This window comes from Salvelinus alpinus, chromosome 16, assembly GCF_045679555.1.
Source record: "Salvelinus alpinus chromosome 16, SLU_Salpinus.1, whole genome shotgun sequence".
Classification (NCBI taxonomy): domain Eukaryota; kingdom Metazoa; phylum Chordata; class Actinopteri; order Salmoniformes; family Salmonidae; genus Salvelinus; species Salvelinus alpinus.
The window spans coordinates 16,108,807-16,125,718 of NC_092101.1; the positions used below are offsets into that span (position 1 = coordinate 16,108,807).

The following is a 16,912-nucleotide window of genomic DNA, read 5'->3' on the forward strand; positions in this document are numbered from 1 at the left end:
TAAAAGAGAGATAGATAGAGAATGAGAAGCGAGAAAGAGGAGACAAAGGAATGAGAGATGAGTCCCATGCGCTCATTCCCTGACCTGTGAATGGCCAGGATTCCTCTCCACTGTGCCCAGAAATGGGAAGGGAATTGCTTTTGAAGTGTCCATCTTATATTTCCCCACCAAGCTAGCATCACTAACCTCCCCCGCATGTGGGGCCACCTCGGCCTGAAATTCACACATCAAACCCCAGCGGAGCCCACAACATGAAAGCATATGGACAGGGAGGCTGGGATACAGCTCCAAACATGGGTTCCTTTATCTTCTGATGCTTTGTGTAGCATAATGACAGAAACTCCTCGGGGCGCGGGGCCAATTTGAGCAATCATGCTGCAGGCTAGCCTCAGAAATGAGCCGGGATCCCTGTGGTATGACAGACACACCCACACTTATACGCGTTAAAGCACACACTCACACACACACACACCCACCCAGCTACAGCCCTCCATCCTGTTTCCATATAATGCTGTACTGTACACTCCCTGGCTTTTCATTTCTCTTCTCCCAGGGTCTCTGTTTAGGGCTCCTTCCCTCCGAGGCTAGGAGTCAGGCCAAACACAGAGATGCTAGCTGCTTCCGTTCTGGCGTTTAGGAGACAAATAGGTTTCTGATGAGCACCATGGGGGGGGACCCCGTCCCATTTAACAGAAGGGTCACATTTCCCACAACTACCACACACTCTCTATTTCCACCAAGCCATAAGACATGCAAATCAAATCAAATGTTGTTGGTCACGTACCAGTGGTGCCTATCAGAAGCTTCTAAAGCCATGACATAATTGTCTAGAATTTTCCAAGCTGTTTAAAGGCACAGTCAACTTAGTGTATGTCATTTTCTGACCCACTGTAATTGTGATACAGTGAATTATAAATTAAATAATCTGTCTGTAAACAATTATTGGCAAAATTACTTGTGTCATGCACAAAGTAGATGTCCTAACCGACTTGCCAAAACCATAGTTTGTTAACAATAAATTTGTGGAGTGGTTGAAAAACAAGTTTTAATGACTCCAACCTAAGTGTATGTAACCTTCTGACTTCAACTGTATATACTGTACACGGAGTATACAAAACATTGAGAACATAGACTGACAAGGTGAATCCAGGTGAAAGATATGATCCCTTATTGATGTCACTTCAATCAGTGTAGATGAAGGGGAGGAGACAGGTTAAAGAAGGATTTTTAAGACGAGACAATTGAGACATGGATTGTGTATGTGTGCCATTCAGAGGGTGACTATTTAACAGTCTGATGGCCTGGAGATAGAAGCTGTTTTCCATCTTTGATGCACCTGTACTGTCTTCTCCTTCCAGATGGTAGCTGGGTGAACAGGCCGTGGCTCGGGTCGCTGAGGTCCTTGATGATCTTCTTGGCCTGGAGGGCAGGCAATGTGCCCCCGGTGATGCGTTGGGCTGACCGCGCCACCCTCTGGAGAGCCCTGCGGTTGCGGACGGGGCAATTGCCCTACCAGGCGTTGATACAGCCCGACAGGATGCTCTCAATGGTGCGTCTGTAGAAGTTTGCGAGGTTCTTAGGGGCCAAGCCAACATTTTTTATCCTCCTGAGGTTGAAGAGGCGTTGTGCTTTCTTCACCACCCTGTCTCTGTGGATGGACCATTTCAGGTTGTCAGTGATGTGCACGCCGAGGAACTTGAAGCTTTCCCCCCCCTCCACTGTGGCCCTGTCGATGTGGATGGGGCGTGCTCTCTCTGCTGTTTCCTGAAGTCCACCATCAGCTCCATCCATTTTGTTGACATTGGGTAAGAGGTTATTTTCCTGGCACCACGCCACTAGGGCTCTCACCTCCTCCCTGTACTTTCTTGGGTACAGGAACAATTGTGGACATCTTAAAGCAAGTGGGGACAATAGACTGGGATAGGAAGAGATTGAATAAGTCCGTAAACACTCCAGCCAGCTGGTTTGCACATGCTCTGAGCACACCACTCTGCTCCAGTCTCTGGAGAGAACAGGAGAGATACTGAGAAAGCTGTAGATAATTGAGTGATGCCCTTGTTGCAACACAGTATACAACACTAATACAGTCCTGCCTGTGCAGAAAATCTAAAAGGGGGATACCTAGTCAGTTGTACAACTGAATGCATTCAACTGAAATGTGTTTTCTGCATTTAACTCAACCCCTCTGAATCATAGAGGTGCGGGGAGCTGTCTTAATCGACATCTACGTCATCAGCGCCCAGGGAACAGTGGGTTAACTGCCTTGCTCAGGGGCAGAATGACAGATTTTTACCTTGTCAGCTCGGGGATTCAATCCAGCAACCTTTCAGTTACTGGCCCAACGCTCCTACCCACCAGGCTAATAGACCTACAATGCAGAGATTATCACCTGTGTGTAGATATGTCTATTTGTGGATCACCACTTAAACCGACCTGACATACTGTATCTCATGACTGTGGCTGACAGCGAGGATCGATGTCTGGGCTCTAATTGGAGAGACAGACAATTGACCATGCAATATGGGCCGAATGGACAGAGAGAGAACCTAACCAGGGCTTAGAACACACACAAACAAGCCAATCCCGGCTGTCCAGAATTAATATGATATTGATATGGCCGGGCAGTATCAATACCGTGCTAATTAATAGACTGAGTGTACAAAACATTGTCACGGATCCCTCCGGAACTTTCATTACGCACACCTGGCCCCTATTCCCATTGATTAGTAATTGTATACGTGTGCACTTTGTTCACCATTGTCCTGTCGATTATTGTTCCCATGTCCGTTGGTGTGAGTATCTATGCATTGGTGCAGCTGTTACGCTGCGTGCTATATACATTGTGTATTACGGGTATCGTCCCGTGGCGTTCAACAAGGTTTACCCGGGCTCTTTTGTTTGGGTACAGCCCAGTGTTTGTGTATATGTGTTTTTATTTAAAAACACTATTGTGTATTCCTGCGCCTGTCTCAAAAATCCTTTATACCAGCGTGACACTAACATTGACTTGCACCCTTTCCCCCCTCCCCCCCTTTGCCCTCAGAACAGCCTCAATTCGTCGGCATGGACTCTACAATGTGTCGAAAGCGTTCCACAGGGATGTTGACTCCAACGCTTCCCACAGTGGTGTCAAGTTGGCTTGATGTCCTTTTGGCGATGGCCCATTCTTGATACACACGGGAAACTGTTGAGCGTGAAAAATCCAGCAGCATGGCAGTTCTTGACACAAACCGGTGTGCCTGGCACCTACTACCATACCCCGTTCACTTAAATATTTTGTCTTGTCCATTCACCTTCTGTATGGCACAGATACACACGGCTCAGTTGCTTCAAGGTTTAAAAATCCTTCTTTAACCTGTCTCCTCCCCTTCATCTACAGTGATTGAAGTGGATTTAACAAGTGTCATCAATAAGGGATCACAGCTTTCACCTGGATTCACCTGGTCAGTCTATGTCATGGAAAGAGGTGTCCTTAATGTTTTGTATACTCTGTGTATATTAAACACTTGCAGGAGTTAGTATTGGGGGCTCTGCAATGTAGCGTGACTTGTAATTAACGCTAAGCCCGGGAGATTGTTTGGTGGGCCCTTAGACGGACCAACCGGTAATGGGTTTCTCTTTCTGAAGGAGGAAGGGGGTTTAATGGCGTGCTAATCGATTGGCTGGGAGTGGGGACAGGGTTTCCTGAGCACTGAGCCAGGGGTCTCTACAGGAGCAATGAAGTGCTCTCATGAAGAGAATAGAGAGAGAGAGGAGCAGTCGATGGAGAAAAAACACACTGCTTGATGTCATAATCATTGAGAGAGAGAGAGCCACTGTCACACACACACACACACACACACACACACACACACACACACACACACACACACACACACACACACAGAGACACACACAGTGGTTATATCGTGTAATAATAGCGTAGCGCTATATCTGTGCTATTCGCACTGGGAGCCCATGGAGCTAGTGTACAGTATGTGGGTGAGTGAATGAGGCTACTGGGCGTAATGTGGAGCTGAAGATCAGCTGACTGCTGGGAGCATTGTGGAGATCTAGGTGAATACAGAGCAGCACTGTAAAGCCAATGCAGAGAGCAGAGTGCCACTTCCCTTAAGTTATTACTTTAATAGGCATTTATTAAAAACAGCAAGTGACCTGGACAAATCTGAGAAATGTTCATTTGGTAATTACTATGATACTATTAGCTGATATGGCAGATAATATCCCCAGGACCTCACAGTGAAGAAGTGGGTGGGTTCAACATAAACTACAGCCCAGAGACCTCAACGTAACATCAGATAACAACACACTTTATTTTCTCATTAGGTCTATTTGCTTTCATGGCATGAAACGGACTTAAGCGACGGGGTCAACGATCTATTACTCGGTCCAGTTGGCAGAGGTTGTCACGTTCCCCAGACCAGACACTCCCACACATTAAACATTATATAATTATATAATAATTCCATTAGCAATGCCAGTTAGAGCTACAGTCAGGGTCGTGCTCATTAGGGACAAAACACTTTAAAGCCTTTTGCAATGGACAATGAAAATGGGCATTTCTTATTGGACGAGTCCAGGTTGTCCCTCCCTGTTTTGTTACGTTTACTTCCTGTTTGGAGCCTATTGAACACAACTCAGGTGTAATGAGTATAGCAGGGGTCAGTATTACCTGTAACCTCCAGGGGCACGGTGTCCTGTTCGTCGTTGATGCCTACCACCACCTCACAGCGGTACATGCCCGAGTCACTGGAGCGCAGACCACTGAGCGCCAGGCTGGCGTTGTAACGGTTGTCCTGGTAACCGGGCAGGGTGACACGCCCCTGGAATGCCTTCTTAACCTAAATCACGAAAAGACATTACAGTTATGAACACACAGTTAAATCAAAATTAAACATACAGTATGAAACACAACAAAGATGGTAATGAGAAAGAAAAAGGACATTCCACTAAATGTTTGCTGGTCCAATTATTATAGTTGGCAGCAGAAAAACAGTGAGAGGAAATGTATTTAATCTTATTTTCATAGAAAGAAGAAAGGATTGTGCAGTACATACTGTATAGTTACAGATTCTGCTTAAAATAAGTTGCCGCTAAGTACTGGATAGGCGGCCAACACACTCTCCATGTACATAAAACCGATATTTTGTATTTTTCCCACTCAGTCAATCTTTACCTTGACCACGTTGTACTTGGCGACCAGGATGGACTGTTCCCTCTGCCGACCGTCGTCGCCCCTCTGGCCCCACACCTTGGTCCACTTGATGCGGGGGGGCTCGTGGGTAGGGGTGGGGCGCAGGGTGAAGACACAGGGCAGCAGGACGGTGTTGGCCAGCTGCTCCCTCACCCTCTGGTGGGTCACCTTCCTCATGTTCACCACCGGGTCTGACCACACCAGGCCTGGGGAGGGGAGAGGACGAGGAAGAGGAGGAGGAGAAGAGGAGAGATACACAGTCAGGTCTACAGTGTCAGACAAATGTTTCTGAACCGCGAATATGAAACACTGGAAATGGATACTAGGTCTACTACGGCATAATACAGCTGCTTTTTTATCCACGTGTTATCAAGACCTGGATCAGCTGGGTCAGGTGTGTTGGTACTGGGCTGGAAGGGGATCACTGATATACAATACTATCACATTATATTTTCTTTGGCATGGAGAAAGGTGGGGATCGATTCCTGTGTAGCTATTGGTTGGGATCGATATCTGTTGCTCTTGTTCAATCAGTCCTGCAATTGGGACACTTTTCAACTGTATATAGAGTCCAAAATCCAAGATGACAGCATGTCAAGTCGTTTGTTTGTGACTAGTACATTTTAACCTACTAATAATCTATTTATTTATGGTTGCGTAACTTCGTTGTTGTGTAGTGCAAACTATTTTATTTTTGCTGGTGTAAAGATCACGGGTCCTCCTCAACTCGGCACTTCATTACTTGAAGTTTACCAAAGTAACCCTATCTCTGGCTGGCCTGAGTTCCTCCTTCGTCCGCGGAGTGTCTTGTCCAAGCTGCTCCTTTTTGCTCTTCGCCTGGCTGTCAGTGGCAGCTCAACCCGTTCTCTCTATCGCCCTCAACACCCAATCTACTCACACGCGCAAACACTCACATTGACTCACATACACGCTGTCCCTCTCTCCACTTACCTTCGTTGGCCTCTTATTTTTTTGTCAGAGAAAATGACAATTTACGTGGTATTACTTTGTGCACTGACTTTACTGAACTCTGGAGAGAACGAACATTGTCGCTGGGTGAGTACATCTGACAATGTGCTCTCCCGTCCATTAGACATTTTGTCTAATGGAACTCGCTCTTTTTCACTCGGTCCACTCGTCCAAGTGCTGATGCATTTGTGGCATGATGTGAACAGTACGAATTTGTGTCACTACCAAAGTCTAATGGTTTTAAATGACTGTTTTGTATTGTCTGGAACTCACTTGTAGAATTCGCTTGCAGTAGGTCTCTTAAAAAAGAGAAGCCGAGCAAGGTTATTAAACAGAGGTGCCTAGTTATTCTTCTGTTGTTGATATCAGGTAACGTGCAACCTAACCCTGGCCCTGATATGCAATGGCTCCAAACCCCCTCTGATTTTAAATCAAGATCTGGTTTTGGTATTTTTCATTTAAATATACGCAGCCTGTTGTCAAACATTGATGGGGTTAGGATTTGGGCTAAATCAACTGATGCTGATGTAATTGTGTTTTCTGAAACCTGGCTCAGCAAGTCTATTTTTGATAAGGATATTTGTATAAGTGGTTACAATGTTTATCGCACTGATCGGGTTAAGAAAGGTGGGGGTGTGGCTATGTATGTAAAATCTAAATTCCCTGTAAGTGTGGCAAAGTCTGAAACTATTTGTAAACAGTTGGAATTTCTTGCTTTGAATATTGAGGTTTCAAAGGGCCTCTCTATAACTGTGATTGGCTGTTATAGACCCCCCTCTGCTCTCGGTGATGCATTTTCTTCTTTGACGCACCTTATATCTAAACTTCTTTACAGTGAAATGATCTTGATTGGTGATCTCAACTGGTGTTGGTTAAAGCCGGTGTCTGATTTAAAAATGTTTTGTAATTCTATGAATCTTACCCAGTTGATTAATTCACCCACTCGCCCAAATCTTAAATGCCCAGATAAATCTACCCTGATTGATTTGATATTGACAAATGTTCCACATAAATATTCTGCGGTTGGTGTTTTTTGTAATGATTTAAGTGACCATTGTGCTGTTGTTGCTGTTAGAAATACTAAGGTTCCAAAGACAAATCCACGTTTTATTAGTAAGAGAAATTTGAAGTGTTTTAATGAGCAGACTTTCTTTCATGATTTGTTTTATTTTGACTGGAGCAAGATGGAGCTTATCCCTGATGTGGAAACTGCCTGGATATTCTTTCATGATGGTTTTTTCCAAATAGTAAACAAACATGCACCATTCCGCAGGTTCAGGGTAAAAGGGCGGGATAATCCATGGTTTTCTTCTGAGCTGTCTTGTATTATTCACAACCGTAATCTAGCCTGGGCTAAAGCAAGGAAATATTGTTCTGATGCTGATTGGCTTATTTTTAGGCAGTTAAGAAACAAGTGTTCTTTTCTTCTCAGGAAGGCCAAGTCTGAATATTTTATGTCTGTTACCACTGATAACCTGAATGACCCTAGAAAGTTTTGGAATGCTATTAAGTCTACGTCTGGTAACAGTAATGTTAATGAATTACCGTCATGTGTTTTGAAGGACTCTGTTGCTATATATGACAAAACTGAAATGCTGAATTGTTTCAATGAGCACTTTGTATCATCTGGTAGGCTGTTTGATTCAGTGTCCTCTGTCTCTGTACAACCCTGTGTGGATGAACCAGTGTCCTCTGTCTCTGTACAACCCTGTGTGGATGAACCAGTGAGAGCTGGTCAAACTTTTAGCTTTATGCCATTCTCAGTGCAGGTGGTACATAAAGCCCTGAAATCCTTAGATCAAAGAAAGCCTGCACGTCCTGATCTTTTGGATCCCTGCTTTTTAAATCTGGCAGCTGATTTCATAGCTGAACCACTTACATATCTGTTCAATCTAACCCTGGAATGTAATGAAATTCCAAAGATCTGGAAATCAGCATTTGTCCTACCACTTTTAAAAGGGGGAGATCCAACTCTTTTAAATAATTATAGGCCAATCTCAAAGCTGTCACCCCTGGTGAAAATACTTGAACCCCTTGTAAGTGAACAGCTAAAAGAGTTTTTATTTACTAACTCTATTTTATCAATGTACCAATCGGGCTTCAGGAAGAAGCATAGCACAATTACAGCAGCCATGAAGGTTTTAAATGATATCACTGAAGCCCTTGACAAAAAACAGCACTGTGTCTCACGTTTTATTGATCTCTCTAAGGCTTTTGATACAGTTGATCATGCTATACTAAGGCAGAGATTGTTGAGTGTAGGTCTTTCGGAGCATGCAGTTGCATGGTTTGCTAACTATCTGTCTGATAGAACTCAGTGCACTCAATTTGATGGGCTTATGTCTGTTAAATTGTCTGTCCTGAATGGTGTGCCCCAAGGCTCTGTACTTGGTCCTCTCTTATTCACTATTTATATAAATGATTTAGACAAAAATGTCCAAAATGCACAACTTCATTTTTATGCTGATGATACTGTTATTTACTGTTGTGCCTCATCTCTTACAAAAGCTTCCCAGAACTTGCAAACTGCTTTTTATACTGTTCAACATACCTTGTGTCAATTGAAGCTTATCCTCAATACTGACAAAACTAAACTAATGGTGTTTTCTAATGCAAGAAATAGACCTCTGAACCTTTCACCTATTACTACCTGTCAGGGCAAGGAGATTGAGGTTGTAACCTCATATAAATATCTTGGAATTCTAATTGATGACGGCCTCTCTTTTAAATTGCATATTCAACAACTTACAAAAAAATTGAAGCTGAAATTGGGATTTTATTTTAGGAATAAGGCCTGTTTTTCTTTTGAAGCCAGAAGGAGGCTAGTATCAGCTACATTTATGCCTTTACTAGACTATGGGGATATTTTATATATGAATGCTTCCGCTCAGTGTTTGAGATCAATTGACACTCTTTACCATGGCACTTTGAGATTTATTTTAAACTGCAAAACCCTTACGCACCACTGCACTTTGTATACCAGGGTTGGCTGGCCTTCTCTAGTCACTCGTAGGCTCAGTCACTGGTATACTTTTATTTACAAAGCCATTTTGGGTTTACTACCTTTTTATTTGGGCATTTTTATTGTTCAGAAATGTGGTGGGTACTCTCTTCGTTCGCTAGACTTTATCCTGCTAACTGTTCCAAATGTCCAAGCTGAATTTGGTAAAAGGTCTTTTATGTACTCTGCGCCATCGTCTTGGAACACCTTACAAAATCATTTTAAACTGTAATTTTTGTAATGACTTGGTGCTGCCTATCTTGGCCAGGACGCTCTTGAAAAATAGATTTTAAATCTCAATGAGCCCTTCCTGGTTAAATAAAGGTAAAAAAAAAGAAAAGAAAAGTAAAGTAAAGCACAAGAGGATGATCTCTATCCTATTTGATTGACTATTGGTCCTTGATTATTGGTCCCAGCAGGGGTCTCCAACCTTTTCTAGCATGAGAGCTACTTTTAGAAAATGAAATATGTTGCGATATACTATTATACATTTTTTTCAAATAAGCACATTCTTCTCTTCTCCTTTACCCTGCAACTCTTCCCCTGGTCCTTTGTGTACAAGAGATGTGTTTTCTGTCAATATAAGTGGTAAAATAATGGTTCATAAAGAACTCTAAGGGGATGCCCATAAAATCAGATTTAGTATTTTCCTGAATTCAGTTTTTTTCTCTCGATATTACAATTATTCACAGAGAAACAATGAATATTTATGTTCTGAGTCCATGTCAATGCTTAAATGACCCGGGAAGACAATTTTTAGGGTCTGGAATAAAAACTAACACATTTAGATTTTTTTTGGTGTAATTCCCCTTTAATTGCACATCTAGCAAGACAAGAATGGGTCGGCCTAGAGATGTTTTTGCTGTTAGGGCTACTGCTGCAGAACATGTCATGGCAGAGTTTGCAAAACCATCGCCACCCAATTGATACAAATAATCATGATATAATTCTGCCAGGTAATACTACTTTGCAGTTAACATTTAATTGAGAAGGTTTTGGGGGAAAGTCTTAGCATTGCTAACTAGCTACATACAAGTGATAAACAAGTGCGGGCACAAAGAAGACAGACGGGCAATATTGCTGAAAATTATTTAGAAGATATTGTGTTACGTTTGGCTATTTAAGCCAACAGTGGTTAACCAAGGGTGGGATAATGTCAATGTGGCTTTGATTGGATAGTATAGCCAGGAGCTTTATGTTTATGACAGCTTGCGATGGAACACGTCAAAAAGGGCATGTACTTTCAGAATTGATTGGCGAGTTAAACATAGCTGGGCGCTAAGCTAGTTGTAACTCGCAATCTACACGTTGGAGACCCCTGCTCTACAGTCCCGTAGGATAGAGATATAGACTGTATCTCTATCCGTTCATACCATTCATCTTATTATAAATGAGGTTAACATTGGAAGCTACTGGCTTTTTTTCTCTACTCCACTCCTCCTCCCTCCACCCCTCCACTCCTCCTCCCTCCACCCCTCCACTCCTCCTCCCTCCCCTGCTCCTCCTGAGACCAATCCAAGCCCAAAGTCATTAGGTTACGTGGGAGTGTGTTGGGATGTGCAGGTATCGACAACATCAGCCGCCAGCGCCTGGGAAGGCCTGCAGGGAATACGGGCACACACACACTCTCCCCCAGACTTAAAAGCACTCCTTATTATAAAAACGTTAAATCAGCAAAACACTCACTGTGGGGCCTCTCTTATAAGAGCATTAATTAATAATAGCATTGAGATCTGTCAGACAGGCTGTATCGTTTGAGTGGAACCAGGGGAGAAATGCATATACTAAAACCCTCTTATTTCTTTCTCGATTGCCCTGGCAGCAGGGGGGAAACATAGACTGCTAGTGTCACGCTGTTATGAATGAGAGACGGAAGGAAAGAAAGGGAGAGAGAACTGAAGGCAGTGGTTGATGGTAGGAAGTAGGGGGAAATGAGGGTATTGATTTATTTTCATTACTATCCGTTTCCTCTACACCTGCAGTGTCGACTCGCTCCGCATTCCTATTTCATCTGATGAGATTTCATGTAAAGTGCGGCGGAGCAGGGTTGTGGCGTCGCCGCTGGTGGAACGTGTCTCTCCTGGCTTTTCTCCACAGTAATTAAGTAGCTGATTGGAAGAGCGATGCTTCCCGAGATCATCACAGACACGCCATTGTGCTTTTCTCTCTCCCAGCCACTGAAGCTTTTTATTTTTGCCTCTGTTCATTCTTCTGACACAATCTATTTTTCTTCCGTTTTCCTTTTTGAAACCTGGCTTGATGTTTTCGCTCGGCTTCAGCTAGCAATTTCATTACATTCAGTCTGTGACGGGAATTCAATTTGGCCTCATTTTCAATTCACATTGAATTATGCCCAATGCCGGATGGATAAGAGTGGTGTGCGTATGTGTGTACCCTCCCCTCATAGCCCAACGGTTACCCTTGGCCTGGCATTCAGCCCCAACCCCTGCTTGAGAACATCTCATCTCTCATTCATTATTCATGGTACACTGAATACACATATGCTACTCATACACACGCGCAAGCTTTTGTGGGAATACATCATTTTCTGTCTGATGGTTTATTGTGTCTTTGAGCACGCCAGAGCACACAAATAGCAGACAGGACGTGTGAATAGCTGTCAGTGCTCGTTGCTACATGCTTTATATGCTTTACCCGTGGCTTCCTAAGAGGCTGACTGCCACTTGGCGAAGAGCTTAACATCAACACACAGAGGGCTCCTCTCCATCTGTCTGTGTGTGACATGCTGAACACTCCGAGACGCCCACGGTGCTGTGTGTGACATGCTGAACACTCCGAGACGCCCACGGTGCTGCGTTTGACTCCCTCACCTAGCTGATCTATTTGTAAAACCGTGTCGCTGGCGCTGCCTCCGACGGCATGAAAGGTGATTCATGCTTAAAAAGGCTGTTTTCTCTCAGCACACTCAAGTGATGCTCCACCTGCCTAAAGAGCTGTGACCTGTGAGGAAAACATGGCCACCTCTTTTCAAAAAGGGGCGTTTAATGGGGCTAGGAAGTATCAACACGAGCTCAAGATGGAAACAGAACTTTGTGAACTACAGGTTTTATACTGTGCATCTTTGTGTGGCTGTGTGCTGCAGAAGGGGCTTTAAACCATATCACCTATCAGACAGATTTGATTACCGGTATGTTACGAAGTCTACAAGGTTATAAGGAATTTCCGGAGATTTCTGTGGCACTGAAGGCAATTGACCATATCAGTAGTGTCATTCGGGGCATTCTCGGTTCCTGAGACAGAATGTTCCGGTAGGTACAGTTTCTCCGTGTGACATATGAGACCGTCCTCTGAGTACAGAATGTAATGTGCTTCAGTCTGTCAGGGAAAATGGTGGAACTTCTGAACTTTGCTCACTTCGTTGCAGCAGCCCAATTTCCTCTTTCCTCAGAGGGGAGAAACGCAGTAAAAAGAGGTTTGGGGTTGGCACTCTGCTCAAAACATGATGGTGAGGATGGAGGAAGGAAAGAAAGGAGGAAGTGAGAAGCAACAGTGTGATTTATAGAAGGGAAATGGAGTAATGTAAATCACACATATGCATGTGCACGCACACACACTCATTTTCTCTCGAAAGTGTCTCTACTCTGGCAGCATAAGAGGCAGAGATGGGAGTATGCTGGTTCTCTCCGACTCAATGGAGTGAGTCAGCAGGTCTGAGGAGACACACACACACTCTCCTCCCTTTTCTCTACCTCCCACGGGAATGTGGTACTCATCAGTGTGTTTACTGCACACACACACACACACACACACATATATACACACAGTCCCCAAGGACTATCACGCTGCAATTTCTGGGCCACCTCTCCTGTAGCTGGGGAAAATGTAAAACAGCCAAATGTATGTTTAAGCTGAGAAGCACCGATAATGCTTCAACTGTATAATCATGAGGCATGGCAGTGTTTGCCAAACTCTGTTCCACTTTCCACTTGGCCAAGCAGCTGTATGGTGATCCACATTACCATTGTGTTGGCCGTGTTCCCACAGCACCCAAACAAATGTGCAGTGACTTAAGTCAAGTTGTAACAGCTGTTCTCTTCTGTCAACCTTGCTTTGTACAAATGTGTCTCGTTGTTTCTCTTCCCTTTCCCAGATTGTATTTCGTTTTCTACACCGACTGCAACAATTTGTGACACAAAATCAATTGCAGATACACTTCTTAAAAATCCAAATGACTGTTTAAAGCGGAGGCCCGCGATACAAAATGGCTCTATTCCCACATGGTTAAATAATGAATGTAAGTGCTGTGGCCCCCATCGCAGTAGATATACCAAATCTGCATTTAGATGGAAATGTTTTTACAAGCAGAACCCCATTGAGACCCTCCTTTGTTTGGAAATCCGCCTGTTTTTCATTTGACTTTTTCATCTAAATGAGGCCCAATCAAAGACTGCCTAACCTGCGAAGGAAGAGGCGAGGCAACAGAGCACTGAGTGAAGAAAGAGCAAGAGCGAACGAGAGCCTGAGGCGGAGAGACAGGGAGAGAGGAACATGTCTCTCTTCTTGTGCTCAATCATACAACAGGACTTTCTGATCTATGTGATTGTCAACTTGGTCACATTTGTCATCTTCATTTTTTTGCGCAGCAGGAAATGATCAACTGCAGGCAGAAAGAATCCTTTATCTGCCTCGAGCAGAGAGAGGCTGTTAATGTGTTCTTCCACAGTCATAAGTGCACAATGGCCGACATCTCTCTTTTCTCTCCCTCTCCGCCCTGTCTAACCTGTAATGGGCTTTTCAATGATAAAGGCCCCATTGTCTTCTATTAGACCAGCCACCTGGCTCTGAGCTGATCAAGTGTGTCATTGGCATTGACTAGCGATGTGTCTGGTGTTTGCTTTGTCATAAATCAAGAAACATCTTCTCTGTCTGTCTGTCTGTCTGTCTGTCTGTCTGTCTGTCTGTCTGTCTGTCTGTCTGTCTGTCTGTCTGTCTGTCTGTCTGTCTGTCTGTCTGTCTGTCTGTCTGTCTGTCTGTCTGTCTGTCTGTGTCAGGTGTCGAGATCACAGGAATGTTTTGCTCAAGAGCAGTTTGTCAGGATGAAAGCGATGCTAAAGTTATACTAGGGGTAACTGGAGGGCCAGTATGAGAGTTTGCGCTCTGGCTAAAAAGAAAGGTGGCCGGTGCGTATAAAGTTTACAAGGTACTCTCACACCTTTGTACAGCACTGATGAAGGCATAAGGCCGAAACGTATGCTCTTTTTTGTTTTATTTTTAGCACCTTGCACTGTCACCCTTTGTATTCTTTCCAGCATGGATTCAGTTAAGTATATAATCTTTGCATCTCGGCTTGGTTAGAGCGCGACTACCTTTTGAATTCTCTAATGCTGCTTACCATGAACTTTGTGTGATAGAGGCTGCCGCGAGTTCTTATTTAGAATGTGCTAACAAAACTTTATCTGTTTTATTTGAAGGTTGTTTCTTTTTTATATAAATGCCTGGATCTATCTACAATACATACAAGGACAAGTATTTGAACAAGAGAGTGAGGAGAGAGGCGAGCGAGAGGGAAGAGAGAGAGAGAGGAGAGATACAGAGAGAAAGTAGAGAGTAGAGAGAGGAGAGATACAGACAGAAAGTAGAGAGTAGAGAGAGAGAGTATAGAGTAGAGAGTAGAGAGTAAAGAGTAGAGAGAGGAGAGATACAGAGAGAAAGTAGAGAGTAGAGAGAGGAGAGATACAGACAGAAAGTAGAGAGTAGAGAGAGAGAGTATAGAGTAGAGAGTAGAGAGTAGAGAGTAGAGAGAGGAGAGATACAGAGAGAAAGTAGAGAGACGAGAGATACAGAGAGAAAGTAGAGAGTAGAGAGAGGAGAGATACAGACAGAAAGTAGAGAGTAGAGAGAGAGAGTATAGAGTAGAGAGTAGAGAGTAGAGAGAGAGAGTAGAGAGAGGAGAGATACAGACAGAAAGTAGAGAGTAGAGAGAGAGAGTATAGAGTAGAGAGTAGAGAGTAGAGAGTAGAGAGAGGAGAGATACAGAGAGAAAGTAGAGAGACGAGAGATACAGAGAGAAAGTAGAGAGTAGAGAGAGGAGAGATACAGAGAGAAAGTAGAGAGTAGAGAGAGAGAGTAGAGAGTAGAGAGAGGAGAGATACAGAGAGAAAGTAGAGAGTAGAGAGAGGAGAGATGTAGAGAGTAGAGAGAGGAGAGAGGAGAGATACAGAGAGAGAGTAGAGAGTAGAGAGAGGAGAGATACAGAGAGAAAGTAGAGAGTAGAGAGAGCGAGTAGAGAGTAGAGAGTAGAGAGAGGAGAGATACAGAGAGAAAGTAGAGAGTAGAGAGAGGAGAGATACAGAGAGAAAGTAGAGAGTAGAGAGAGGAGAGATACAGAGAGAAAGTAGAGAGTAGAGAGAGGAGAGATACAGAGAGAAAGTAGAGAGACGAGAGATACAGAGAGAAAGTAGAGAGTAGAGAGAGGAGAGATACAGAGAGAAAGTAGAGAGTAGAGAGAGAGAGTAGAGAGAGGAGAGATACAGAGAGAAAGTAGAGAGTAGAGAGAGGAGAGATACAGAGAGAAAGTAGAGAGTAGAGAGATACAGAGAGGAAGTAGAGAGTAGAGAGAGGAGAGATACAGAGAGAAAGTAGAGAGTAGAGAGAGAGAGTAGAGAGAGAGAGTAGAGAGTAGAGAGTAGAGAGAGGAGAGATACAGAGAGAAAGTAGAGAGTAGAGAGAGGAGAGATACAGAGAGAAAGTAGAGAGTAGAGAGAGAGAGTAGAGAGAGGAGAGATACCGAGAGAGAGTAGAGAGTAGAGAGAGGAGAGATACAGAGAGAAAGTAGAGAGTAGAGAGTAGAGAGTAGAGAGAGGAGAGAGGAGAGATACAGAGAGAAAGTAGAGAGTAGAGAGAGGAGAGATACAGAGAGAAAGTAGAGAGTAGCGAGAGGAGAGATACAGAGAGAAAGTAGAGAGTAGAGAGAGAGAGTAGAGAGTAGAGAGTAGAAAGTAGAGAGTAGAGAGAGGAGAGATACAGAGAGAGAGTAGAGAGTAGAGAGAGGAGAGATACAGAGAGAAAGTAGAGAGTAGAGAGAGAGAGTAGAGAGTAGAGAGGAGAGAGGAGAGATACAGAGAGAAAGTAGAGAGTAGAGAGTAGAGAGAGTAGAGAGAGAGAGTAGAAAGTAGAGAGTAGAGAGATACAGAGAGAAAGTAGAGAGTATAGAGTAGAGAAAGTAGAGAGAGAGAGTAGAAAGTAGAGAGTAGAGAGATACAGAGAGAAAGTAGAGAGTAGAGAGTAGAGAAAGTAGAGAGAGAGAGTAGAAAGTAGAGAGTAGAGAGAGGAGAGATACAGAGAGAGAGTAGAGAGTAGAGAGAGGAGAGATACAGAGAGAGAGTAGAGAGTAGAGAGAGGAGAGATACAGAGAGAAAGTAGAGAGTAGAGAGAGGAGAGATACAGAGAGAAAGTAGAGAGTAGAGAGAGGAGAGATACAGAGAGAGAGTAGAGAGTAGAGAGTAGAGAGAGGAGAGATACAGAGAGAAAGTAGAGAGTAGAGAGTAGAGAGTAGAGAGAGGAGAGAAAGTAGAGAAAGTAGAGAGTAGAGAGAGGAGAGACACAGAGAGAGAGAGAGAGTAGAGAGTAGAGAGATGAAAGTAGAGAGTAGAGAGAGGAGAGATACAGAGAGAGAGTAGAGAGTAGAGAGAGGAGAGATACAGAGAGAAAGTAGAGAGTAGAGAGAGGAGAGATACAGAGAGAAAGTAGAGAGTAGAGAGAGAGAGTAGAGAGTAGAGAGAGGAGAG

The 16,912-nt window shown here is 43.8% G+C and overlaps 1 protein-coding gene across 1 annotated transcript in view; it reads right to left on the bottom strand.

Moving 5' to 3' along the window:
* Positions 1-16,912, bottom strand: part of LOC139540947 (neurocan core protein-like) — a 207,004-nt gene that overhangs the window by 127,989 nt on the left and 62,103 nt on the right. The window contains exons 3-4 of the mRNA XM_071345030.1: positions 5,177-5,400; positions 4,673-4,841 (exon numbers count right to left, since the gene is read on the bottom strand). Of these exons, the coding sequence (XP_071201131.1) occupies positions 4,673-4,841; positions 5,177-5,400 (393 nt within the window). The remainder of the gene's footprint in view (positions 1-4,672; positions 4,842-5,176; positions 5,401-16,912) is intronic.